At 35.5% G+C, this 27,189-nt stretch overlaps 1 protein-coding gene across 2 annotated transcripts in view; it reads left to right on the top strand.

Annotated features, from left to right (window-relative positions):
- The window catches only part of GLRA3 (glycine receptor alpha 3), a 156,704-nt gene that overhangs the window by 84,009 nt on the left and 45,506 nt on the right, over nt 1-27,189 (top strand). For both annotated transcript variants that reach the window (XM_019932312.2, XM_019932313.1), the window contains exons 4-5: nt 10,671-10,894; nt 22,631-22,713. In XM_019932312.2, coding sequence (XP_019787871.1) covers nt 10,671-10,894; nt 22,631-22,713 — 307 coding nt within the window. The remainder of the gene's footprint in view (nt 1-10,670; nt 10,895-22,630; nt 22,714-27,189) is intronic.

Here is a 27,189-nt window from a genome sequence, read left to right as displayed (position 1 = left end):
ACACTAAACCAGCGAAACATTTATTAGGAAGTTTGCACTTTATCCTTGTTTTTTGAGCAAGGAAAGTTATTTTCTGATCATTTTGAAATTAGGATCTCTGAGTACTACTCCTACAAACAGGAAGCATTCTGGGTTATTTTTTTCCATTTGTCTGTAAATCCAGTGATTTTTGCCTTAAATGTTCTACCCTCTTGAATGACTAGCAAAAAAAAAAAAAAAAGCAACTATTGTTCTAGAAACTTCTTCAAAAAATGAGAATGAGAATGTATGCAAATCAATTTTAAGAGGTATATGTATCCATTTCCTATTGCTGCTGTAACAAATTGCCACACACTTAGTGGCTTAAAACCACAAAAGATGTATTTTCTTACAATTTTGGAGGTCAGAACTCCAAAGTGGGTTTTAGTGGGCTAAAATCAGGGTGTCTGCAGGGCGATGTTCCTTCTGGAGGCTCTGGGAGTGAATTCATCCCCGTCTTCCACAGCTTCTGGAGGCTGCCTGCATTCTTTGGCACATGGCTCTCTTCCCCCATCTTAAACCAATCCAGTCCCACATTGTATCACTGACACTGACTCTTTGCCTCTTTTTCACTCATAAGGATCCTCATGATTACATTGGGCCCACCCAGATAACCCCATCTCTAGGTTCTTAATCACATCTGCAAAATCTCTTTTGCCAAATAAGGTTAACACATTCACAGGTCCCGAGGATTGAAATTTGAACATCTTTGGGTCATCACTCTACCGACTACAACATCATGTAAGATGGGCATAACAAGATGCTAATAAAAACATGTTATAAATCATAAAATATATTGCACAAAGTATATAAATGACAAAACACTACAGTGTGTAGGGTATTTCCCATGAATGAATAGGGTAGTTCCAGTGAGCATTTCCAGTGATTAATTTCATATTCAGATATAATATTTTGGTATGTAATTGCATAAGTAATATATTTAAGTGACAAGGTATAATTTAATAACACAAACACTGTGGAAACCACCACCTAATTTCAAAACTAAAATATTACCAATATTAAACATACCTGTATAATCCATCAAATCCCATTCTCCTAATATCTCCCTAGGTAACCACTGTGAACTATTTTGTGTTTATAATTCCTTTGCTCTCAAAATTTTATTAGAGAGAGGGAAAGAGAAATAGATAGAAATAGATAAATGAGAAAGAGAGAGAGAGTGGGATTGCTTGGTTTTGAATTTTATGAAAATGGTGCTATAACATATCTTTGATGCTTTTTTCTTTTTACTAAATTTAACATTTCTAAGATTTATCCTCATTGCAAATAGTAGTGTTAATTCATTTTCACAGCTATATGGTATCTGATTTTGTTGACATAATTTATTATACATTTTCCCGCCAATGAATGTTTGGATTGGTTCCAGTCTTTGTTTTGTTTTGCTTTTGTTTTTCACTATCACTAATGGTGCTGCTATAAATATTTTGTATATGTCACCTGGTGCACATGTGGAAGGGTTTCTTTAAGATTTATACTTAGAACTAAAATTTTTGTATCTTGAGTATTCACATATCAAATTTATAATACAATGTCAATTTTCCCCACTTTTTCTATTTTCAGCTGCAGTATATAAACTATCATTTTGCTCCATATCCTTGCCAAATTGCGTATCATCAAACTTCTTATTTTTAATAACCCAGTGGGTATAAAATGGTACTCAATATCGTAATTAGCACATCTTTGTTTACCAGTGAATTTGAACATTTTTTCACATATTTGTTGGACATTTGTGGTCTCTGCCCAGTGAAACATGTCTTCTTCTGACTATATTCTGCTCAGTTTTTTGTCTTTTTCTCATCCATTGGTATGAGATTTTTTATAGTCTGGCAGTAGCCAATTGTCAGTTATACCTGTGTGGCAAATACCTTTTTCCACTGTGGTTTGTTTTTCCATTTTCCTTAAGTGGCCTGTTGATGAATAGAATTTCTTAATTTTGACATCATAGAATTTATTAAAGAATCTACCCTACCTCAAGGCCATAGACTACTCTGCTATATCTTCTATTTTTAAAAATTTTACTCTTATACTTGAACTTTTACCCAAAACTTGCTTTCTTGAGCGGTGTCACATTGGGATAGAATGTGAACTTTTTGTCATATACAGAAACATTTATTAAGCACCCAATGCTAATCTGCAAACTACTTCCTTTATATATCAAATAAGGGTTGTTTTCAGACTCTTCATTTTGTCCCATTGGTCATTTTATCTTTGCACCAATATCATAATGTCTTACAGCATTTTAGTCATTTTAAGTATCTATTACAGGAAGTCACTCTACTTTTGTTCTTCTTTTATAAACATGCCTTGGCTATTCCTGAAGCTTATAATTTGTGTAATTAATATAAATATATATTAAAGATTTGCTTGTCAATTTCCTCAAAAAATTTGTTGGACTTTGACAAAATTGCACTAAATCTAACAACTAATTTGGAAACAATTACTCCCTTCATAATATTTAATCTTTTTTGTATAATCATGGCATCTCTCTCCATTTAAGTACTTATGCTGTCAAGAAATTATAAAATGTTCTGCATAAAAGTCTTTAACATATTTTGGATGTATTTCTACATACAATTTTAGTCTTAGTATATGATATTATCTTTCCAATCTTTCAGTTCATTTAAACCCCATAAATTATGTATTCATAGCAACATTTTTATATAGAGTAAGACTAGTTGAATTTATATCCACTTTAATCAGTTTCTCATCATTTCTTTGAGGGTTTTTTTTGTTTGTTTGTTTGTTTTTGCGGTACGTGGGCCTCTCACTGTTGTGGCCTCTCCCGTTGCGGAGCATAGGCTCCGGATGCGCAGGCTCAGCGGCCATGGCTCACGGGCCTAGCCGCTCCGCGGCATGTGGGATCTTCCCGGGCCCGCGCACGAACCCGTGTCCCTTGCATTGGCAGGCGGACTCTCAACCACTGCGCCACCAGGGAAGGCCCTCTCATCATTTCTGTTTGCATTTCGGAACAGGATTCTGTGGCTTTTTTTTTTTTTTTCTGTCTTTCTGAAGTAAATTGATTAGAAGTCCACTTTATAAATGTTCAAGATTAAGCTGTGTATTTTTCTTTAATGACTTTCTTTCATCTTCAGTTTTGAAAGATTATATTACTGAGTACACTATTCAGAGTTCACTGTAATTTTCTCTTAGTATTTTGAGTAAATAGACCCATTATATTGTGAATTTCATTATTGATGTTGAGAAGTCTGCTGCCAGTCTAAGTATTTTCCAGTATAGGTGATAAGTACTTACTGTACACATGCCATACAATTAATCTAACTAAAGTCTATAATTAAGTGATTTTTAGAATATTCACACAGTTGCACAACCATCATCACAAATATTTTTGGACATTTATCACTCCCTAACATCCATGTCACTCCCTGCTTCCCCTCAACTAGGAATCTACTTTCTGTCTCCATAGGTTTGTCTGATGTGGACATTTTCTATAAATGGAATCGTACAATACATGGTCTTTTGTAATTGGCCTCTTTAGTGTAATATTTCATTCATGTTGTAGCATGTGTCAGTACTCCATTCCTTTTTGATGAATGAATAAATGAAATGTGATATTCCACACAATGAAATATTATTTGGCAATAGAAAGGTGATTTTTTTAAAAGGTATTTTCTTTTCCTTTGCTATTCTGCAGTTTTCATATAATGTCTTCATATAAACTTATTTTTACATACCTTTATTGATATATTTTGAGTTCTCTGAATCTGAGCATTAGTTTCTTATGTTTGTTCTGAAAATCCTTGTCATTTTCTCTGACTATTGGCTTTCTCTACTCTAATTCATCCTTCTTGGATCCTAATTAGATGCAGATTACTTCAGGTTTTTCCATTTTATCCTTAAAGACTCAACTTTAAAAAAATTTTTCTTTCTCCCTTTCTCCCACTATTTTAATCTGGGATATTTCTTTAGCTGTACATTCTGTTCAAGTCTCATTTCAACTGATTCTTATATGCTTTTACACATTCATTAAACTTTTAATTTCAACAATTATATTTTCATTTCATTTATTATTCTATTCGATTATTTAAAAACTATTTCTGGTATTATAGCTTCCTATTATCAACTTTATCTTTTATTTCTTTAAATACATTTTACATGTTTATTTCCCATTCTTGATCTGGTATTTCCATTGAAGTCCATGTCTGCTCATGTCTGGTTTCTTTTGTCTTTAGTTAAAGTATTGTCATTGTTATGAGCTCATATTTGTTTCAACCTAATCTATGATAATATTGAGGGTCTAATTAATTAATCCTCAGTCACAAGTTCTGTTTTTCTACCTTGTGGTGGCCCAAGGCTCAGTCTCCCAGTTTAGGCATTTGTGTTTGTTTATCATTCCTTTGGTTTTAGCTCACTCTTATTTTTGCTACTCTTTTTGTCTTTGAAGAATCCTCTTCTTGTCTTGTAAGACAGCAATACTTTTAAGAAGTATATATAGTTTGTACCTTCATCCAGAAAATAATTTGCAGTCATAGGGCCCCATATATATATAAAAATTATAATAATTAAGATTCAGCCAGATTCCTATATTAATCATACAAAAATCTAGTGGTTACTGGATTTTCTGTCCAATATTTTACAGGACACGTTTTATTATGGCCCCAATGTTTGCCCAGCTAAATTTTATTTCATTTTGAAAACGAAGCCCAATTAGATTTTCCTCAGGAAGTCTTCCCCAACCACTCCACCTTGGTCCCTATTAGCTAGCCCTTCTTTGTGTTTTCCTAGCTTGCTGTACATGCCTCCAACATAGCAATTATAATGTGAAAAAAATGATCTGTTTACAGGCTATCTTCTACAATATAGTGAGCAATTGGAGAGCAGAGATTATCTTTCACTATTGTATTATCAACACTAAACTAAATTCCAGGTTGGCAATATATGATAAAATAAGCATTTGCTGCATAATGCTAAATAACTTTGAGAATAATATTGATCTTTTAATATTTGAATAAATTCTGTTGAGTTTTTAGCTAAAAAAATATAATCTATCTCAACTTTTCAATGTACACGTGCTCCAATATATGTATATACCATTAGGTATTCACATCTTACTTTTTACAGACAGTAAATGATTAATGATATACTGGGGCAAAATTTGTATCAAGTTAAAAACCACATGACTCTCAAATAAATTTCCAATAATTTAATAAGGTTAAGTACCACTTCCTAACAATAGCTTCAACAGTATCATCAATAACTTTAAAAATAGGGGTAGAAACTGAATTCTTTAACCTGGGAAAGAGCATCTTTTTCAAAAGATTAATTAGTATACTGAATGTTGAATTCGTAAAACCATTCTCATTAAATCAAATTATAAATAAGAAAGGCAGTGATAATTGCCACTACAAACCCCATTTTAGATGAAAATTTTTACAATCAACTGGAAAGCATTCAAGTGGTCCAGAAAAAATACTGTACTTGGTGGTTATTGTTGTGCTGTTTTGTGATGATTATTTTTACAGTGCCATTTTCAAAGAGTCTTGTTTTAGACATATTACCTTCTGATTATATGCCTGGCACATTCTTTTTTAGAAATACTTTATACTCCTAATTCTTGCTCAGATTTATTGAGACATAAAGCAAAAAAATATATTTGGTTATTGAAAATAAATGAACACATTTCAGTTTTTCACAAACTGCGTAATTCCATAGGCACTAGACCCTTTTCAATCACATGAAAAAGTATTTGTGTAAGAAAAGTGCATCATATAGCCACTGGAATGATGATTAAGAGGATTACCAGGAAATGCATAAAATACATTAAGTGAAATGAAGGATGCATAGAGCAGGTATGATAAATTTCAACTGTGTGAAAATGTGTAGGAAGGAAAGAAAACAAAGGTATTAAGGTATCAACAGTGGCAGCATTGTAGATATATATTTTCTTTGATCTGTAACAATACAATGTAAAAACACCTGCCCACAACAACAAAATAATAATTTGGCAGCAGGTTTTAAAGAGGCAGAGGGGGCAGGAGTGCTGCGGGCAGGTTTGTGAGTGAAGGGGAGGAGGAGAGAGGGAGACAGAGACACAGAAACAGAAAGGAATAGAGAAGGAAGGAGAGGAAAGGGCACAAAAGTGCAGAAATGAGGGAGTGAGAAGGCAGGGAGAAAAGGAAGGGGGAAGGGGTTGGGGGTAGGCTTAGCTACTGGATTAGAAATTGCCTGAAAACACTAAGGAATTTAAAAATTAACTGAATTATGAACCAAAGAAAAGAGAAGTACTTAACTTTCTTTGTTAACTTTAGGTGATTCTTTCTACTTTTTTTCTAATTGGTCATTTCAGTTCATTTCTAGCAATCCTATGCTTCCCTGTAAGGCAAAATAAGACAATAATATTCTATATGTCATTTTAGCTGATACATAGGGTTGTGCTCTCTACTAAATTTGGTCTCCCACCAGGGTACCCCTAAGGACAAATGACAATGTGGCAACAATTCGATTTAATCTGGGAACACTTAGTTTTAGTGCTTGCAATTTCCCATCAGCGAGCATGTTGATCAGTAAGTCCCCAAATTCCTTACCAAAAGACCCCACCATAAACCACATAAACCAGAATCTGCGTTAGTTTAGAAAATGTTTGTTTTGCATACAAAGCAATCATGAGTGGCAGTGTATTATGCAGTCAGTATATCGTTAAAACGCTGAAATCAGAACTTCTGGTCTGGATTATAGCTCTTTCATTTATTAGCTCTGTAATCCCATTGAAGTTACTTAATGTGTCTTTGTTCCTTTCTCCACATCTGTGAAGCTAAGCACACATAATAATCACACCTGCCTCACAGATTTGCTATGAGAATAGTAGAAGTAACCCATGAAGCACCTAGTATAACATCTGGCACAAAGTGAAACGTGAACAGCTGTATTTGCTATGAGGGAAAAGGGCCTTATATACTCAAACAAATTTAAAATGTATATGTATGTATGTTTATATATAAAGAGGGAGGAGGGGCAATTGATTAAAGACAAAATATAAAAATACAGAAATGTTGAAATACAGAAGTCAACGATAAGCTTATCATAATAGTTCTGCAAATTTTCAAAGATATTATTCACCAGATTTCAACATTACAATTATCTGTCCCATATTCTTCTATGGCAAATTCAACTATCCCAGATTCAAATCAAAATGTCCCTAGTACTTCAAAACTAATTTAGAAACAGAAAATGCAAGCAAATTTCTATCTAATATGGCTTCTAATTTTGGGGGTCTAACATTTAATGAGTGTGGTTCTACGTACTTTATGTGGATCAATCCAATGTTCACAAGAACTCTATCAGAGGATGTGCTGTTATAACCATCCCTATTTCACAGTTGAACAAACAAGGTGCAGGGAGATTAGAAAGCTATTCACTGTGAGAGCTGACATTTGATCCCAAGAAGACTTACTTTTGAGCCTGGTATATTATAATCATTATAATATTCGCCTAATAGAATTATTATTTATTTGTACCTCATAATGTAAGAATTTCAAATACTAGGTCAGAAAATTTAGTGTGGTTCTTCTTTTACTATGTGACATACAGATGGAATTTAAACCACGTATTAATGGATACTTATTTTCGAATCCAAACATGATATATAATTTTACTTGGTCAACAAAATATTTTCCTACACAATTAATTTAAAGTGATTAGAATAGCGTGATACACTCTATTCTAATAATAATAATAAAATTTGAATGTCAAAATTAGTCTTTCTATATTATGAAATAATGATTACATTTCTATCACTGTTGTACAAGATTAATAATACACTTATATAACATTTAAAATAACTCATTAATTGTGTAACATGCAAAATGATGAAAAAATAAAATTAACTTCTGAAGGGTTTGCAAAAATGTATATTACTACAAAAGAAGTTTCTAGGGAAAAAGAATCATTAATGTCTCTGTTCTAAAATATAATGATTCCATACACGTAAATGTCAATTCAGCTGCCTTATAAGATTTATGAATGAATTCAATACATGGGTGGATTTTAGAAATGTGAGATACAAATATTGATTTCATTCTCATGATGTATTATCTCATATTTATTCTTCTTCTTTTTTTACTCACATATAAGCTTTCTACATTTTCATCCTTATAGAAGCATAGCCAGGGCAAACAGGGAAGATTCCTTTAATAAAACACTTACACCTGAAACTAACACAACACTGTTAATAAAAATAATAAATAAATAAATAAATAAATAAAACAGAAACCTCCCCCCAAAACAAACAAACAGAAACACTTAGTCTTTAAGTATGTCCAAGGAATGACTGAATCTTTAAACTGGCTTTAGTAAGTCCACTTGACATTTTTTTTCATATGCTGCATACACATCCATTTGTCTCTGTTTTGCAAAGCTCTTTCCTTCTTTGGTCCATGGCCTTTTATTATAAGCAAGTTATTTCAACTTGAGTTACAAGGACTTTTTTTAGAGTGGTATTATTTGAATGTTTTTTATACCCTTTTCTTTGCACATTTTCACTTATGATCAGGATTCAGAAATAATATAATCGGTTGCTGAGCACAGATGGGAAGCTTCCCATTACAATGTTCATTTGCAGGCAGGTCAAAACCCAAATTGTGAGGACTGTTGAAACCTAAGTTTCTGGGTTTTCAGGAAATGGTCATTTTTCAGTTTTGCTTTGAACCTTGGCTCTAAACCGAAGACCTCAACATGTTAGTAAACAAAGATAGTCCTGGTTATTCACAAAAAGAGCACAATGGATACAGGATAACATTCGGCCTTGGTGACAGATGACAGTTGATGTTTTCCTTGTGTGATTTAGAAACAGAAACTGAAGTCTACTTGATGTCCTTTTTCAGCTCCTTCTTGGAGCAAAAAGCATTCCTGGAAGATCTGAGATTGTGTCTATAAAGTTTATCAGTAAACCAATCACATAAAGATGGGGAGAGTCTACCAAATTTATCACATAGACTACAGCTTAAAAGGACTTTTTATTTTAGCATCACAGAGTGTTCTCAATCAATAAATTTGTTACAGCATAAAAATACTTCACCTTTAAAAATATGTCTTAAGAATCAGTCCAAAAGGAAATTCTTTACGAGTCAGTTATTTTTCCTGGCAAGTATCATTATAACTTGTCTTGCTTTAGTCCTCCCTAGAGGTCAGGCAGAGGGAAACTGACTTTAGTCCAATCATTGGACTAAATGTGTTTGGTGGTAGTTAGGGTGGATGCACAGATTACAGGACAGCGAGGGATGCAGGAACTGGCCACCAGCCATGGAGCTGTGCTTCTTGGGGCTCTGAACCCTAGTCTAGGAGAGGATGACCCGTCCTTGTCTGCTAGAAGCTTGTTCATGTATCCCCGTTTATAAGTTCTGCAGATTCTCGAGGCTGGTGAGATTTCCACATTATCGTGAGCTTTGTGGTAGAAAGCTGAAGTGACCTCTGCTCCATTGTCACTTTGGAAAATACATGGGGCACCTAGAAAGCAGAAAAAATACTATCTGGTATGTAACCTTAGTTACAGTTAGAAGACAGGGATCTCAGTGCACAACTAATGATCAAGGCCACATATACATTTGTAACATTCACTACAAACTCTGAATCTGACCTCCTTGCAAGATAACCAATCTACGGGTCTGATATTACGGAAGCATTCTTTGTGATTGCTTGGTCACTGTATTCTGACTACTGGTAATTTGGTATTCAAGGAATGAAAAAATAGACGAAAACTGATATTCAGTTTCTCTGAATATCTCCAGCCCTGGCTATTTTTTGTGGAAATGAAGCTTTCTTAAAATGTTCACTTATACTTATAATGAAGTCTGCATGTTTATTTGCTCGTTTCAAAAGTCTAAGGGGAAAATTGTATTTGTAAAGTCATAGATAGTACTTATATACTGTGTAAAAATACCACACATACACGTAGCTATCAATCTTTGTCACTCTATACATTAGTCTGGAAATCGTGAGCAAGACTTTGAAATCATTGATTCTTCTTTTAACTTAATTATGAAAGGTCTAATTGGGAAATCTCTTAAGTCAAATCTTAAAGGATTTGTCACTTTGGAAAACACATGGGACACCTAGCAAAAGGTTTCATCCCTTATTTGAAAACCACCTTTTATTTTTACCAAATCACCAATTTCATAGAACTTACATATTATACTAAAGATGAGAAAATGTGCCTTTATTGTAAAGAAGTACATATGTTCATTTTTAGAAAATAGACAGCTTTCAAGAAAATTTCACTAAATGCATTCTGGATGCTAAAGGATACCTACTAAAAGAAATGGTTCTAGAAAATAAATGCAAATCCGAAAATATTTTATTCTGAGTGTCTAATAGCAATCCAATATTTTATTCGGGCAAGCCAGGAGAGTAAAATTCTAATGGAACAGCAAAATACAAGCATGATAAAATTGTGCTCTTCTATGGCCTTTTCTTTGGAGGCATATAGATCACAAAAAACCTGGGCAAATCCTCAGAACTAGAACGACTCTTGGTGGTAACAAGTGAGGATTGAGGGGTATGGAAAGCTCACAAGGATGTCAGTGGCTTTTGCTATAATTCAGAGCAGCCCAAAGACTAACACATACAAGTCTAAATATTTTAAACCAGGCTTTTTTCACCCTTTCTTTCTTTTGTCACAGGATTACAGAGTGAATATCTTTCTTCGTCAGAAATGGAACGATCCTCGACTTGCATATAGTGAATATCCTGATGACTCCTTAGACCTAGACCCTTCCATGTTGGACTCCATTTGGAAACCTGATTTGTTCTTTGCCAATGAAAAGGGAGCCAACTTTCATGAAGTTACTACAGACAACAAATTGTTAAGAATTTTCAAGAATGGGAATGTTCTTTATTCAATAAGGTGAGCCATAGGCTTAAATCCCTGATTTCAGTGAAACAGAGCAGCAGGTTTTTTTTAGTTTTTAGTGAGTGTTTTAAAATTTTTGAGTAAGTGCTTTCATTGTTCCACTTAAGTTCCCACTATACCATTTCCCAAATATATTTAATCAACAATAAGACACCAAGTTCCAGATCCAAGAACTATATGAGTAACTCTTGGAAATCCACTTGTTTAACAAATGGCCCAGGTTCTTACATCAGCCAAGTTAGTGGGTGGTTTAAAGGCAAATTGAACGTAGCCTGAATCATATGTTGTGATTGTATTTTTATGTATGCATACTTCCTTTAAATATTTATACGTGAAGAAATATTTAAGTTTTCTTGTCTGGGATTCATTTCCCATAAATTATTTATCAGGTGTATGTATTTTTTAAGATGTCCTTGAGCTTCTGTGGTCATCCTTTAGAAAAAGATCTTACTTACATTTTAGTTATTTATTATACATTTCTCAGAAGACCATGTAGCCTTTTAAAGCTAATATCAAAACATAACAATAATACCAAAATATAAATACAAAAAATAACATTTCTTGACAGTTGAACTTTAGAACTCATTTAGCTTTGGCTGTTCATTTAATAGCAAACAGGTATAGATTCAGTAAATAGCTACACTAATCTACTTGATGACTTGTGTGCCATCTGAAAACTATTCTAAACATTCTAAAATAAAATGGTTATCTTAAATTTTCCATAATTATTTTTATCACTTAGTTCAATTTAAAAAAAAAACAGGAAGTTAGGACGAGAATTCATGTCATATTTCTTAGAGGAGACAATATGCTCTATTTATTGTAATAGGCAACTGCTTCAAAAATATTTGTATCATCAGTAACATGTTTTAAAGGTATCAAGGTAAACTTAATATTGGAGCTGTAGCCTGAATATTAATTCCTTAGATTTTACCTCTCTATTTTCCCTTTTGTTAACTTTTCTTCTCATCAGGAATGGGTATATTTGATTTTGAGTTCATCTGTTCAATATCAGGGATGGTTGCTATTTTTGCCAGGTAATAGTATAAAATAGAAATAACAGGAATGAAAATTTAATCTTAGTAGCTTAGTGATTTTGAAAACATTTTTCTACAAAGTGGTTTTGTAAATAATGCTAATATCTCTATCCCAGTATATTATATCTGTTTTGCATATTTTTCTATTCCATGTGAACAAATTTCCTTTCAATACATTTATCATTTCCTAAGAATGACAAGGTGACATCACTCTATTGTGAATTGACACTTTCATCAGATTTCTGAAAACTAGCTAATATGTGTTAATATAATCCTGAATCATTAATTGTTGCATAATACATAAAGGAAGATTTCAGGTCTCATTCACTAATTAAGCCCTGTGCTCCCATATGAATGAATAGCTTAGTGGTGAATCCTAGGTCTAAGCAAGAGAATTTTGAACCTTTTTGGAAAATTACTAAAAAGCATAAGTATAAAAAGATAGTGGGAAGATGGAGCAGATATAGTTTTCCCTAGTTCTTCTGCCAAGTACAACTGAAAACCCTAGACACAATGTCTATCACAAACTTGGGGAGACTCCCAATGGTAGTCATAATAACATTGACTGAGTAAGGACCTTGGAACCCAAGAAACAACATGGAAGTGAATTCGTGGGATAATTTTTTCTTTATAAATCTTAGACTGGGATATGAACTGGACTTCTACCTCTACCTGGAAGGAATAAGGTAGCACCCACACCCCCTTGCCCTGACAGAGCAGTGTCAGAGAAAACCAGTGCAAACAGAAGGTTTAAATAAGATCCAGAGTCTCATAAAATATTATAAACATGTCTAGGCTTCAACCAAATATCATTCACCATACAAAGAACCAGAAAGTCCTGAAACTGAATGAAAAAAGAAATCAACAGATGCCAACAGCAAGATGATGAGGTTGTTAAAATTATCAACAGACGTTAAAATGGCCATGACAAAAATTATTCAGTGAACACTTACAAATATGCTTGAAAGCAATAAAAAAATAGAAAGCCTCAGCAAAGAAATAGAAGGTATAAAGTGGAACCAAATAAAAATTTTAGGACTGAAAAATACAATAATTAAAATAAAAACCTAGTGGATGGGCTCAGTAGAAAAATGGAGAGGACAAAGATTCAGTGAACTCTAAGAATAGTAAAAAAATTACCCACTCTGAACAACAGAGAAATGATAGATTGGGGACCAGGGGAGGACAGAGCCTCAGGGACCTCTGGCAGTATAACAAAAGTCTAACAATCAGATGGAGAGGGAGAATAGGGTATAGAGCTACAAAAAATACTAGAGGAATTAATGACTGAAACTTGCATATACATTTTGCAAAAGGCATAAACCTGCAGATTCAAGATATTGAATTAAATCCCAAAGATATTCATACCAAGTCACATCATACACAAACTTCTGAAAACTAAATAAAAATCCTGAAAACATCCAGAGAATAACAACAGCTTATCTATAGGGGAAAAATAATTGAAATGAAAAAAAATTTCTCATCAGAAATGACAAAAACCAGAAAGAAGTGACACATATTTTTCAAGTGCTGAAAGAAAGGAATTGTCATCCTAGAATCTTGTGCCCAGTGAAAATATCCTTCAGGAATGAAGGGGAAATTGAGACCTTGGATAAAGGAAAACTAAGAGAATTTGTTACTAGTAGAACTCCCCTGAAAGTATAGCTAAAGGAAGTTTTCTAAACAGAAAGGAAATAATAAAAGAAGAAACGTTGGAACGTCAAGAAGGAAGAAAGGAAACTGTCTTCAGAAATATGAGCAAATATAATAGATTTTTCTTCTCCTCTTAAGTTTTCTAAATTATATTTGACAGTTGAAGCAAAAATTATAACATTGATGTAAGGGAAAATGAAAAATAAATAATAAAACATTTTTTATAAACATATTGGCAGAAATTAACAAGATGTAATAGTCAGCATTGTCTAATACCCTTTTGTAGGCATATGACTTGAAATTAACTGTTGGGGAAGATGATTTCTTAGTATATATAAAAATATAAAATACACTTATCCTTCACCTCAACAATTCTGCTTCTAGGAATTTACATTACTTATGTGTTCACGTGTACACAAGACACATTTACAAAGATGCCCGCTGCACCACTGAAATAGCAACAAAAGAAAAGACCCTATATATTCACAAATGAGAACAAGACAGAACACAATGATAGCCCAACATCAAGAAGTACCCTGCATGAGATAGACCTAAATGTATTCATAAGAAAAAGACTCCAAAATATCTTTAAGGTTAGAAATGTTTCATGCTTATTTTTGTTTAAAACATTCTATATATTTAAGCCTAAAAGTGTATGGAAAGATACACGTATATCTAATTCCATACAAGAAGTGCAGAAGGATGCCCACAATTGGTTAAGAATAACCAGTTATGGAAATGAGCTGTAAAACTTGGGTAGAAATAAAGATGAACTATAAATTTCACTATATGTAAGTTAATATTGTTTGACTTTTTCAGTAAGAGTTATATATTACTTATGAATTAAATACATATGTTTTAAGCGACAGAGGCTTTTAACCTGAAGTCACGACCCTTGACTCCTCTGTGATGTGGATTTCTGATGGCTATCAGGGGATCCATGCCAGGTGTAAACAAAGCAAATTTACCTCTTTTCCTGCTAATTTGAAAATTAACTTTGTGAAAGGTATAATTTATTTTTAATTGTAAGGTACCTTTTCATTTCAGACAGATTTTGGGTGTCATAGGTTGCAAGAATATATCACCAGGTAGCATGAAATAATCATTCTGCAAAATAATAATGTCTAGAAGATTTCCATTGATAGAATATTGAAATGCAATGTGTGTGTGTATTCTATTGTATCCTATATGATTACGGCTATTTAGTTGTTTATATCAAGTCATTGGACTTGGAAAATGGTGCCATCCATTATGAATTTCCCACATTTCTTCTAATATTTTGAGAAAAGTTATAGAATAATTCAGAACTGCATTTTTCGTCTTTCAGTATGAGTTCAGATGAAACTGATGATGTCTCTTGGCCCCTGGTTTTTGTTTGCTCTATCCTGGCTCACATGATCAAAGACTAAATTCATTTTTTTGTGAGTTGTTTTTGGAAATCTCACAGGACTTTGAAATTTTCAAATGGCAAACAGTTTCTTTGTTAACAAAAGTTGTGCTAGGAAAAAAAAATCTTGTTCAGTTTACAAATGGAGCATCTGTGATGTTTCATGAGAGATCTGCTTTCCTGCCTGTTCAAAGAAAGAAGCAAAATATCCTGGCAAACCTGACTCATTGAACTTATCCATTTCTCACTACTTCCTTCTCTTTTTTTGGTACATGTTTATTTCTTCATTTTCTCTGCCTTAAAATTCTTCATATTTCCTAGCACCTTGGTGACAGCATTTTAGCTTAATCTGTGATTACTTGAACTACCATTAGGAGGCCAATTTACTTCAATTGATAATCATCTGGAGACAGTATAATTTGCAATTATACTTTCTGAAATCTCTTTCCTCCTTTTAAAATATTTTTCTAATTATTTTTTAAATTAATTTTTATTGGAGTATGGTTGCTTTACAATGTTGTGTTCGCCTCCACTGAACAACCAAATGTATCAGCCGTACACATACAGATATCCCCTCCCTTTTGGACTTCCCTCCCTAGTGCACCTAGTGCACTAGGTGAGTTCCCTGTGCCATGCAGTGTATTCTTGTCAGTTGTCCATTTTATACATAGTATCAATAATGGATATGTGTCAATCCCAGTCTCCCAACTCCTCCCACCCCACCCCTTTCCCCCTTGGTATCCATACATTTGTTCTCTGCGTCTGTGTCTCTATTTCTGCTTTGCAACTAAGATCATCTGTGCCATTTTTCTAGATTCCACATATATGCATTAATATACGATATTTGCTTTTCTCTTTCTGACTTACTTCACTCTGTATGACACTCTCTATGTCCATCCACATCTCTACAAATGACCCAATTTCTTTCCTTTTTATGGCTGATGTACTTCCTTCTTAAAGCCACTAAAACAAAGAAATAAACTGAATAAGGAATGAAATGACATTAACACACAGGAAGATGAAAGTAATGGGAAAGAAAACAGTGACAGATGAGTAATGACAAGATATTTTAGGAAACTTGAAAATGAATGCACTTGTGAAAACTGACTTCACAGAGATAACCAAAACCTAAGCCAAGGTGGGGGAATGCAAAAGGAAGAAAATAATATCCTCAAACTTTTAGAAATTCGAGGCAGGTAGGACTTCAGAAAATGGGGTCTAGGGGACTTCCCTGGTGGTCCAGTGTGCAAGACTCCACACTCCCAATGCAGGGCGCCTGGGTTCGATCCCTGGTTGGGGAACTAGATCCTGCATGCGTGCCGCAACTAAGAAGCCCACATGCCGCAACTAAGACCTGGCACAGCCTAAATAAATAAATAAGAAAATGGGGGCTAGAAAGGAGATAAAGCAAAAGAGTTGATGTAACCTAAGCAGGAATGACAGTGAGTCCTTTATCCTGATTTTCTTGCCTGTGTTCTTCAGACTAGGATCTAACTTTTTGCCTTCTGAACTGGGCAGAAAGCAGGAGAACAGAAAACCTCCACAAGTTGGGCCAAGAACTTCTGGAGAGTAGAGACTCCAGGCACACCTGGCATCTGTGGTGAAGCATCACCCCAAGAAAATGAGGGTTCTGTGAGTTTTGCACACTGAATGGTGATATCCCTATTCCCCCTAAAATGCCCAAGAGGAAAGATGTACAGACAGTTGGGGAACCACCAGTGAAAAATCTGGGCAGCCATCCTATGGTGAAGACCATTACTCAGTGAATCATCTGCTGTTAGTTGCACTCCAAATAGTTTTTAGTACCTCGTTCTTCAATATAAACAGACATTGGAGGACATCCTGCAATAGGACCAGTAATGAAAAAAGAAGCAGAGGCCAGAATACACATGCAGAGGAAATAAAGAGCAAAGAGAAGAAAATTAAAGAAACAAAGAAATGACTCAAGGGAAAATTCAGGGAGCAGAAAAGGCCATAAAGAAAAAATAAAAATCTCTGGACAGATGATGCAACAGCAGGCATGAAATACGAGACATTTAGGAAAGGAGAAACGGAGTCATTCAGAGCATAGAAAGTGCAAATAGTAAACCAAAGTGGAAAAAACATCAATCAAATATTTGTTCTTGCAAAGAACAAATGAAGTGAAGAAATCTTCCAAGAAGTAGAATCAAGATATTAAGAAATAGGAAATCAGAAGGAAAGGATATGAAAATCAGAGTATCAATACAGAGGTTCAATATCTGACCAGAAAGGGAGATGAGAAAAAGAAATGAGATTTCTATGAAAAGCAAGGAATTGATCCATTGCCTGCCCTGTTTAATCACTGAGAGGGATTTGGTTCTGAAAGGGAGTTTGTTGAGTGTGAAGTAATAGTAGGGAATAGAAACGGAGGAGATGATTAAAATGAGACAATTGTTAACACTAGGGAAAACAAAATGCTATCCAAGCACTATAATTACAGCAAATGACTAAGCTTCACCATGAACAGTAATTACATATTCACAACATGTAAACACTGCATATTAATTTAACCATTAATGTTTACATAACTGAATTTCGAATTCTGCTGGAGAGTTGTGTACACAGAGTGTGGTATAAGGGCAGTAAATTCTTATTTTCCTTTGTAGCAATTTAATAGACACCTTCGCAAATTTTAAAAATCAAGCATAACGTGATAGCAATTTAAATATATGAATGTAAGTTGCTGACACATATCTAAAGAAGGCTGCCTCTGAGGAGCTAGAAATGAACTGGGGATAGGGATGGGCAGGGCAAAGGTACAGCTGATTTTGGTATGTTTTATATAACTGTCTGAACTTCTAAATGATATCCACGAATTATACTGATATTTTTTAAATGAAGTGCTTTTCAAGTGAGGGTGTTGGGGTGAGACACATGACTCTAGATCGTCAAGTTTGGGATTTGATTTTATTCTACTTATAAAGTTAGCCTATTATGTATCATATGTATGTATGTATGTATAACATGTTACGGAAAAACCTGAACAAACTTTTTGGCCGACCCAATATTTCATGAGTGCTGACTGCAGACACAGGACTCCAGCGCCAGAGACAAAGGAATTTATTCCTTATTGCCAGCAAGCAGCAGGAGCCTCAGGGTCTTTGCTCAACTTCCCCATGATCCTCAGGTCTCGTGGGAACAGTACATCAGGCTCAGGTGGGCACGACACACCTGCGGGTCTGCCTCACAGCTGTGGAACACTGAGTGTGGGGAATCCACTGCTTTTATATAGCAAGCTGTAAGCAAACCTTCTCTTTGTCCAGGGGAATGTTATCTCATCTCTCAAAATTAGCAGCTACACAAACAGCCATGAGAAATGGCTCAGGTGAAAGTATTGTCAGGGCCTTACCATCTTGGTAGACCCAGCAGGAGGTAAATCTGTGATTTACTAGCTGTGATTTTGGGCAGGTCTCTTTACCTATGAAAGGCTCATTTTTCTTACATGCATGATGGTGAAAATACTAATCACCTTGAGCCTGAAATAATCTATGTAAAACACTCAGGATAATGCCAGGCGTACAATTAGCACTAAAGATTTTAATTTTTATCTTTCCAAAGAGAAAACAAAACCCAAAAAAGCTTAAGTTCTGGTCTTTTCCAGAATCCATAAATTAGCAAATTTGAGGACTCTTGCAAATTACAATCTATCTAAGCCTTGGTTTTATCAATTGAAAATGGGGATGGTAACATCCTATCCACAAGATAATGGAAGCACATCACGGGCAGTTAAATATTATCTGCTGCTTCATTTACTGATACTACTAACATGTACCAGGACATCCAACCCTACTACTTACAGTGCAGAAGCATTATTGTATTAACCGTCAAATAAATACCAGGAAGAAACTTTACATCAAAAATACCAAACACGGCGAGTTGTCAAAGATCATAACACAATTTCAACTTTTACTTAAGCTAAATACAACCACTTTCTTTGAAATTCAGTTGTGAAAATAATTAAAGTTTCCTTGTACAATATGTACTTATTTTTTGAACTTTGACAGACATTAATTTTTTAAAAGACAAGGCAAACTGATTTCAACAGATGCTTTTTAAGAGGCTGTTTATTCAAAGGATATCAATTTACAATGCCATAAAATATATGTTGTAAGGAGATTTCTGCATGTGTGTGATTTTATATATTTTTCTGAAGCGGTCCACAGCTTATATCAGCTTCCTGAAGGGACCATCAATAATACTGAGTTTGCACTGTGATGGGTTAATAAGCTTTATGATCGTCTCTATCATCGGATGACAACAGAACTCCAATTAGAACGCTAGTACCAATGTTCCTTCTAGTGCTCCAACAATCTCATCTCTCCTGTAGAATTATTCATGATAAAATATCAAATCACTCAAGCAAATATGTAAAATCCATGGGCAAATTCCTTATATTTTCTAAAGTGAACTGATTTTTGGGGGAAGAATCATTTATGTATTTTTTTTTTTTTTTTTTTGCTGTACACGGGCCTCTCACTGTTGTGGCCTCTCCCGTTGCGGAGCACAGGCTGCGGACGCGCAGGCTCAGTGGCCATGGCTCATGGGCCCAGCCGCTCCGTGGCATGTGGGATCTTCCCGGACCGGGGCATGAACCCGTGTCCCCTGCATCGGCAGGCGGACTCTCAACCACTGCGCCACCAAGGAAGCCCCATTTATGTATCTTTTACTTTAAATTTAATAACGAATAGTGTGTGAGATGTATCATTTCTTGTGTTATAGAAATATATATTTTAAAAGTCATATTAATTAGATAACTCATTTTCATGAAAAATGTTCTGATGCCTTTGAAAGGCAGTAGACTTAAATGTTAAGGGCACAGAATGGACAGCTAGACCCCCAGAGCGTCTAATTCAGCTCTATCAATTTCTGCTTTGTAATATCAGGTGAGTTAACCTCTTAATATCCTCATCTCTAAATAAAGGTAATGTAGCTTACCTGTCTTATAAATTCATGTTAAGAAATAAATGAGTTGAGACAGATATAAAGTATTTAAAATAGTGCCTACCACATAGTAAGCAAAAGCTGTATTACCTAGTATGATATTACAGGTAATACTTCAAAGCTGATAGCTAAGAGGCAATTGTCCTTATAACACTAAATTTAGAAATATTAAAAACTATTAAAATACTTATCTTTTGCATAAGGAACTTAAAGTGGAGTCAGAAAGCCTTTTTTAATACTTCAATTAATGGTTGAGATAGACAGCATACTCTGGGAAATGTTTGTTTGAAAATGGGTAATACCTTGATTTTAATGAGGTGAATTGTTTGTCATAGATTATAGTCATCTTTTTTTAAAATTACTGCTTCACTAAGCCAAGAATTTTTAAGGGGAAAATTAAAAAAACGCACATCCTGTTTGTGTGTCTTGTCTCAGAAAAGAGAACTCTGTGTCCTCTCTTACACAAGAAGACATTTCCAAAACAGGAGAATGCGATTAATTACCTCTTGATTTAGTTTTCTTTTGATGTGGTCAGGACAAATCTTTAATTTATATGTAATGTTTTGATAAAGAAATTCAGGATCACAGTCACCAAGGCGACGCATTTTTTTCATCCCTGTGCTGTTAAAGAAGCAATTGTATTGTACCTTAAACAAAAAGAAAGTCAATAAATAGACTTTTTCAGGATATGAGTTATGACAGAAGTTCTACAAACAGTGTTTTTCTTTGCCAAATAATTCCTTCCGGGGTCTTTTTTTTTTTTTTAAGAATTATGTAATATCTTTTTTTTTACGCCAGAAAAACAGCTAGGATATGAATTTGACATCACAAGCATGGTGAGATCTGGAGAAGATTCTGAGAATGCTATTTACTTCCATACAAAAGGTCACAGAATTAATTCTCTAAGCCAACATTTGAAATTGGCTGACCAGAGAGCCTTGGATGTTTGGAAAATTAATGGGTGTACGTTCAAAATGTATTTGTTCATACACTTCTAATAAACCCTTTTATAAGACAGAGAACATTGTGTCCAGCTGATTTTACAATTGCCTTTTGAAGAGAGAACTTTGCAAATGGACAAGATCACACTTACAGGATCACTTAACCGAGCTGAGTTAGGAGAAAACTGCTTTTGAAGAATAAATTCTGTGAATTATTTTAGTGTGCTCTGGACTCTGACTTGAATGAATTGTCAGATGATCCCCTGGGACTCTTAAAAATCCAGCAGCTTCACATCTGCCCATTTATGTCTCTCAAATGATGTCACTGGGGCCCCACCAAGAGTATTCAATGTCAAACATGCACCATTATAACTTTATGTCTATGGGCTACATAAAAATGTCACTTTGGAGAATGGGGTTACATTTAGTGGAGCTGATGGCCATTTTTTTGTTCAAACTTTAAATAGTTTCTTACCAGTGATTTAGTTCAGTCATCTTCGTGTGCATCCTATATATTTGGGGGAGGAGAAGATGGGGAAGGCTGGGGTTGGGAGAATGTACTAGTAATCCTTAATAACTAATGTTGATTTAGTGTTTACTATGTGTCAAGCACTCATCTGAGCGTTTTATATGTATTAACTCATGTATTGGTCACAACATGTCCCCAGAGTACTATTCTTACCTTCCTTTTGGAGATGTGAAAACTGAAATAGAGTGAAATGAAGTGATCTGAGACCATAAACTCTGTGGTCACAGAGTCTATGTGAATGACTCAGCCTAGGTGCCCACTAATATATTGCATTTCAATGGGAAGACTTTCAATAAAAGGGGCTGGCTAGAGAGTTCTCCGGAAAGAACTTCGTTTGAATAAACTTAGGTTTGTTTGGATCTGGGCCTCTTTTTCTCACGTCCGGAAACTACAAATCTTGGTAATCCTTGAAGATATCTCAGTAATATACTTTTCGAAGAAAAAGACATTCAAGAGTAGTGAATTATCTGGAATGCCGACATACTAAAGCTTTCTGGAAGGGGGAAAAGTGGGTGGAACGCTGGGGTGGCCATCAGATCATCTCACTTTGTGGGAAGCCACATCAGAAGTTCAATTGTTGAGCATGGAATTGTGTCCCACGTTTTCGAGAGGGCTGTTTCGTGGCCCTGATAAGATCTGGTGAAATGCTCTAATTCCATGACAGGGAAGCCCTCTTTAATACCGAGAATTTTGGAGACCTCCAGATTCTGAGTGTTTTATCTGGGTGTTCACTGAGAAGTTCTTCAGTGTAGTTACAAAGACGATGAAAATTGTCAGACACACTGCTTCCCTGCACCCAGCCTCTTGCACACTCATACTCCAAACCCTGGATCTCCTTCCCTCCTCAGGAGTGCTGTCCCAGTGATTTGGGAGAAGTGTGTCTTTGGCCTTTGGTATTCGTTTTATAAAACTCACACTCAAATATCTTTTTTAAGGGTCTCAGACACCTCTAGCCCTCTCTGAAGGAAAACATAAATAGATAAATAAATAAACGTGATTGCACGTTTATATATACAGATTTTCTTTTCCCCCAGACCAGATTGATGTAAAAGAATACCGTTGTTTTGCAGTAAATGACATACCCAAGCTGGAAAAAATTTTATTTGAGTAGATGTTAGTCATTACCAAAGCAACATGGTTTTCCAATTGTACCTTGAACAATAGAATATTAATATGATATTATAAATTTCTTTTAAAATTTATTACTTTGAATTCTTTCAGATTGACATTAACACTCTCCTGTCCAATGGATCTCAAGAATTTTCCAATGGATGTACAGACCTGTACTATGCAACTGGAAAGCTGTAAGTAGGAACAACTTCCTTTTTCTGAATACTTTAAAAAAAGAGAGTAGATGTATATTTGATGAGCTATATAGATAATTTATTTTGTCATTGTTTTTGTCTAACATTTACTAAATGGGCATGTTATCCTCTACATAGTATGGAAAGGAATGATGTCTGTCAGCACATGCACTCTATACTGTTATAAAGAAGTAAATTCAGGACTAGAAATAACATTTTTTAAGCTTGAAAAACAGCTATTCTCTCTATAGAAATCAAAGATAAAAAGGATGATGACCATTAAAGACAAACTACCATTCTTTTTAATGGAGTGTCTGCTGTAGTCCAAGCATTTTGAATATATTATTTCTCATACTCACAACAAAGATGTTGTTATCCCCATGTTTCCACATATGGAAATGGTCACTTTGAGTGATTTTGCCCCAATTTATGGAGGTGGTAACAACAAACCATCTGGCTTCAAAGGCTGTGTTTACTCTGAACCGTTTTGTTGACTCCTCAGTATTTACTCAGAGAGTACACTGCTGGCTGTGTTGTGTGTTATCTCCGGAGAAAAGACATTTCTCACACTTTATCAGAGATTTATCCAAGCTTATAGGCGTTTCTTTAAATTTCTTCTTTCAAAGTGGATCCGTGTGCATCACGGATTAAATGTTAACACACGAAAACTTAAGGTCCTTCTGTTTTTCTGCACTTATCTATAGAATCAGCCCAAACTTAACTGGTTTTCAGTGTTTAATGCCATACGGAAAGTAAGCATTATGCAATATTTTTCTTATACTATGTTATATCAAGAAAAAAAATGTGTGTTTGACATATTCCTTGAGAAAAAATTTGCAGGTGGATCTTCAGACTTGCAGGCCTCAGAGGCCAGGTCTGTAGTGCGGGGGAGCTGCCACTAGATGGCGTGCCTATGTCGTGGGGGGATGCAACCCGCCCTCCACATTTGGTGATTCTTATTAAAGTGAGGAAGTGGAAATACCCGTTTCTCTGATATCGCCTTCTTGTTAAATTCAAATGCATTACTTTTATACGTAGTTCTTAAATATTAATCATATTCATGGACAAATTACTAAATTAAATGAAAGGAAAATAAAAATCTAGTTTTAGTTGGGGGAGTTATTTATCAAAAAATGCGGGGTGGTGGTGGGGAGAAAGACAGGATTCCCAGCAGTGTGCATTTCTAACTGTTCCAGGAAGGCATTTTTAAAAATTAATTAATTAATTCGTTTATTTATTTTTGGCTGCATTGGGTCTTCGTTGCTGCGCGCGGGCTTTCTCTAGTTGCCGTGAGCGGGGGCTACTCTTCATCGCGGTGTGTGGGCTTCTCATTGCGGAGGCTTCTCTTGTTGCGGAGCGCGGGATCTAGGCACAGTTGTGGCGCGCAGGCTCAGTAGTTGTGGCTCACGGGCTCAGTAGTTGTGGCGCTTGGGCACTAGAGTGCAGGCTCAGTAGTTGTGGTGCACGGGCTTAGTTGCTCCGCGGCACGTGGGATCTTCCCGTACCAGGACTCAAACCCATATCCCCTGCACTGGCAGGTGGATTCTTAACCACTGTGCCACCAGGGAAGTCCCCAGGAAGGCATTTTGAGGACAGGCTTCTTGGTTGCAAAATTAGGTACATGGGAGAGTAATCGAGAAAAAAAATCGTATGAAAAATAGTCTAAGCCACACTGGGTCCCTAATTTCTAAACCAAGGATGCTGGATGTTATCCAATAGTGAGGAGCTATTCAAGATGTAGGAGCAAGAAAATGAGTTGGTCAATATTATGCTGTTAAAGATTCTCTCAGCCAGAGGAACCAAGGTTATTTAAGAAGGTTTCATAATATTCCAACAAAAAGAATAAAAGTAGGGACAAAAAGGAACAATGTGGAAGATAGGAACAGTACAGGTTGATGCTGTAGAGAAGGCAAAATGTTATCTTTAACTTCTTAGGCTCTTCAGGCTGGGCCTGAAAATTAAACGGAGATAGGATAGATTAACAGAAGAAAAGGATACCCATTTATTTAATATTAAGTTTTACATAACATGGGATCTGTCATAAGGAGATGACTAGTCAAGGAAGTGGCCAAAACTAAATGCTTTTATACCAGGTTGAACAAAGAGAAGCAATTGTGGAAAAGTACCTAGACTGTGTGGGGAAACTAAAGGAAGATGAGAATTATTTTAAAAAGTCTGTGTGTACAGAATTCTCTTGGCTTTGATTCCTGGTACGGGGAGCACGTCTTTCATGTGGGAGTTTTTATCTACAGTTTTCAGGAAGAAAAGGGGAGATTAGAATGGTCTTCTTGCATCTGCTGTTTTTCAGGTGTCTTTAGCTCAAAATAATCCTTCTACTAAAGTGGCATATTTAGGGGGCGCATATTCCACCATTCTTCATTCACTTCAATACAAAGTGGATGCAAAGGCTCTGGGAATGAGTGAGTCAGAGCTAAAGAGCTTTCATAGGTAGAATCGTTTTGGAAATACTGACAGAGAAAGAAAACATAGAATAAGTAAATGTTAAAGGGAATATTGATAAATCCAATCTTAATATATTTAAAGTTCAGGAAATTTAGGTATAAAGCAAAGGGAAGAGTGAGACCTGAAGACATACTATTAACAGCCATCTACAGAGTGGTTCAACCATAACGAAATTTTTAATGGAGAGAATGCACAGATGAAAACAAACACACAAAGAAGAGCCAACGCTTAACAAAGGCCTTCATTTCGAGGTTGTTGGAAGGAATTCCAGTCAAGGGGTTTTCATAGATAGCAAATTAAAATCGCAATCATGCAATCTCAAAAGAGAAGGGGCAGCTGAGGAGATCTGTTTAAGAGCATCAAGTGCTGTGAAATGGTGTTTTTTTTTTAAAAGTACTTGAAAAAAGTCATTTTTATTGATGATAAAGACAAATGTGATTAGAATGATGAGGCTCAAAGCTGGATTCCAAGAAGTTTTAAGAAAAAGGGGGAACATGATGAGCAAGTGGTAGCTGTGAGTGAAATCCATAGTTCCATGAATGTTCGTTATTACAGATGAGAGGGTACAGGGCCTAAGGACAGCTGGCTCACTGGACTTCGTTAGAATAAGGAAAGCTTCCTGGGCTATTTTGCAGACACACATGCTCATGTAACAAGACCTTTCATCTTCCTGCCTTTCCCAGGACATTTCCAATCAATCAAAAACCCAATGCGGGAAAGCAAAGCCTCTTGTTGCCTCTGCCTTCTTTCTTTCTTTCTTTTTTTTTTTTTTGCGGTACGCGGCCCTCTCACTGTTGTGGCCTCTCCTGTTGCGGAGCACAGACTCCGGACGCGCAGGCTCAGCGGCCGTGGCTCACAGGCCCAGCCGCTCCGCGGCACGTGGGATCTTCTCGGACTGGGGCACGAACCCGTGTACCCTGTATCGGCAGGCGGACTCTCAACCACTGGGCCACCAGGGAAGCCCCACCTTATTTCTTAATTTCTTTATCAAGAGTTGGTAGACTGCCTCAAGTATCCCTTTCATATTTCAGTCATTAAACACTTCCTGCCCCCTTATTAGAAATTAATTTAGCTAACAATAGAGATACTGTTTGTTAAACTCTTTTAGCAGATGCTAAGAAAATCCTGTCAAAGTAAAAGCTACTGAAGTCAAATTCTTCAAGGTGTTTTTCTTAAACTGTTCTATTTATTTATTTATTTATTAGCATCTTTATTGGACTATAATTGCTTTACAATGTTGTGTTAGTTGCTGCTGTATAACAAAGTAAATCAGCCATAGGCATACATATATTCCCATATCTACTCCCTCTTGCGTCTCCCTCCCACCCTCCCTATCCCACCCCTCTAGGTGGATACAAAGCACCGAGCAGATCTCCCTGTGCTATGCGGCTGCTTCCCACTAGCTATCTATTTTACATTTGGTAGTGTATATATGTCCATGCCACTCTCTCACTTCGTCCCAGCATACCCTTCCCCCTCCCCATGTCCTCAAGTCCATTCTCTACATCTGCATCTTTGTTCTGTCCTGCCCCTAGTTTCATCAGAACCGTTTCTTTTTTTTTTAGATTACATATATATGTGTTAGCATATGGTATTTGTTTTGTTTTTCTCTTTCTGACTTTCTTCTGTAGTCTTTTAACCTATTTTTAAAAAATGACCGAAGATGAAATTTTTTAAAGATGATAATGGAATACATTTGAATGATGTGTTCAAAATCAGCAAATTTGTACTAGAAAATTTGAACAATAGAAAAACAAAGAGGGACATGCTTTAACCTTGACTCACAACTGTCCTCACGTGTATTAACCCTTTTGGAGTTTGTCTCATGACCCTTTTTCCTTTACTCGTGTGTATGTGTGTGTGTGTGATTATGTATATATGTGATTATATGTGACCAAATATGATTCCAGTTCACTTTTAGAACTAAATGTGAATCTATAATTTACTAATAAATCTCAAACTTGTTTTGAACTTAAATGTATGCTCAGCCCACATTTTCTCTTTAAATAAGTA

The sequence above is a fragment of the Tursiops truncatus genome, chromosome 6, assembly GCF_011762595.2.
Source record: "Tursiops truncatus isolate mTurTru1 chromosome 6, mTurTru1.mat.Y, whole genome shotgun sequence".
Classification (NCBI taxonomy): domain Eukaryota; kingdom Metazoa; phylum Chordata; class Mammalia; order Artiodactyla; family Delphinidae; genus Tursiops; species Tursiops truncatus.
Note: the sequence above shows the minus strand (reverse complement) of the source record. Positions and strands in the feature narration are given on the sequence as shown.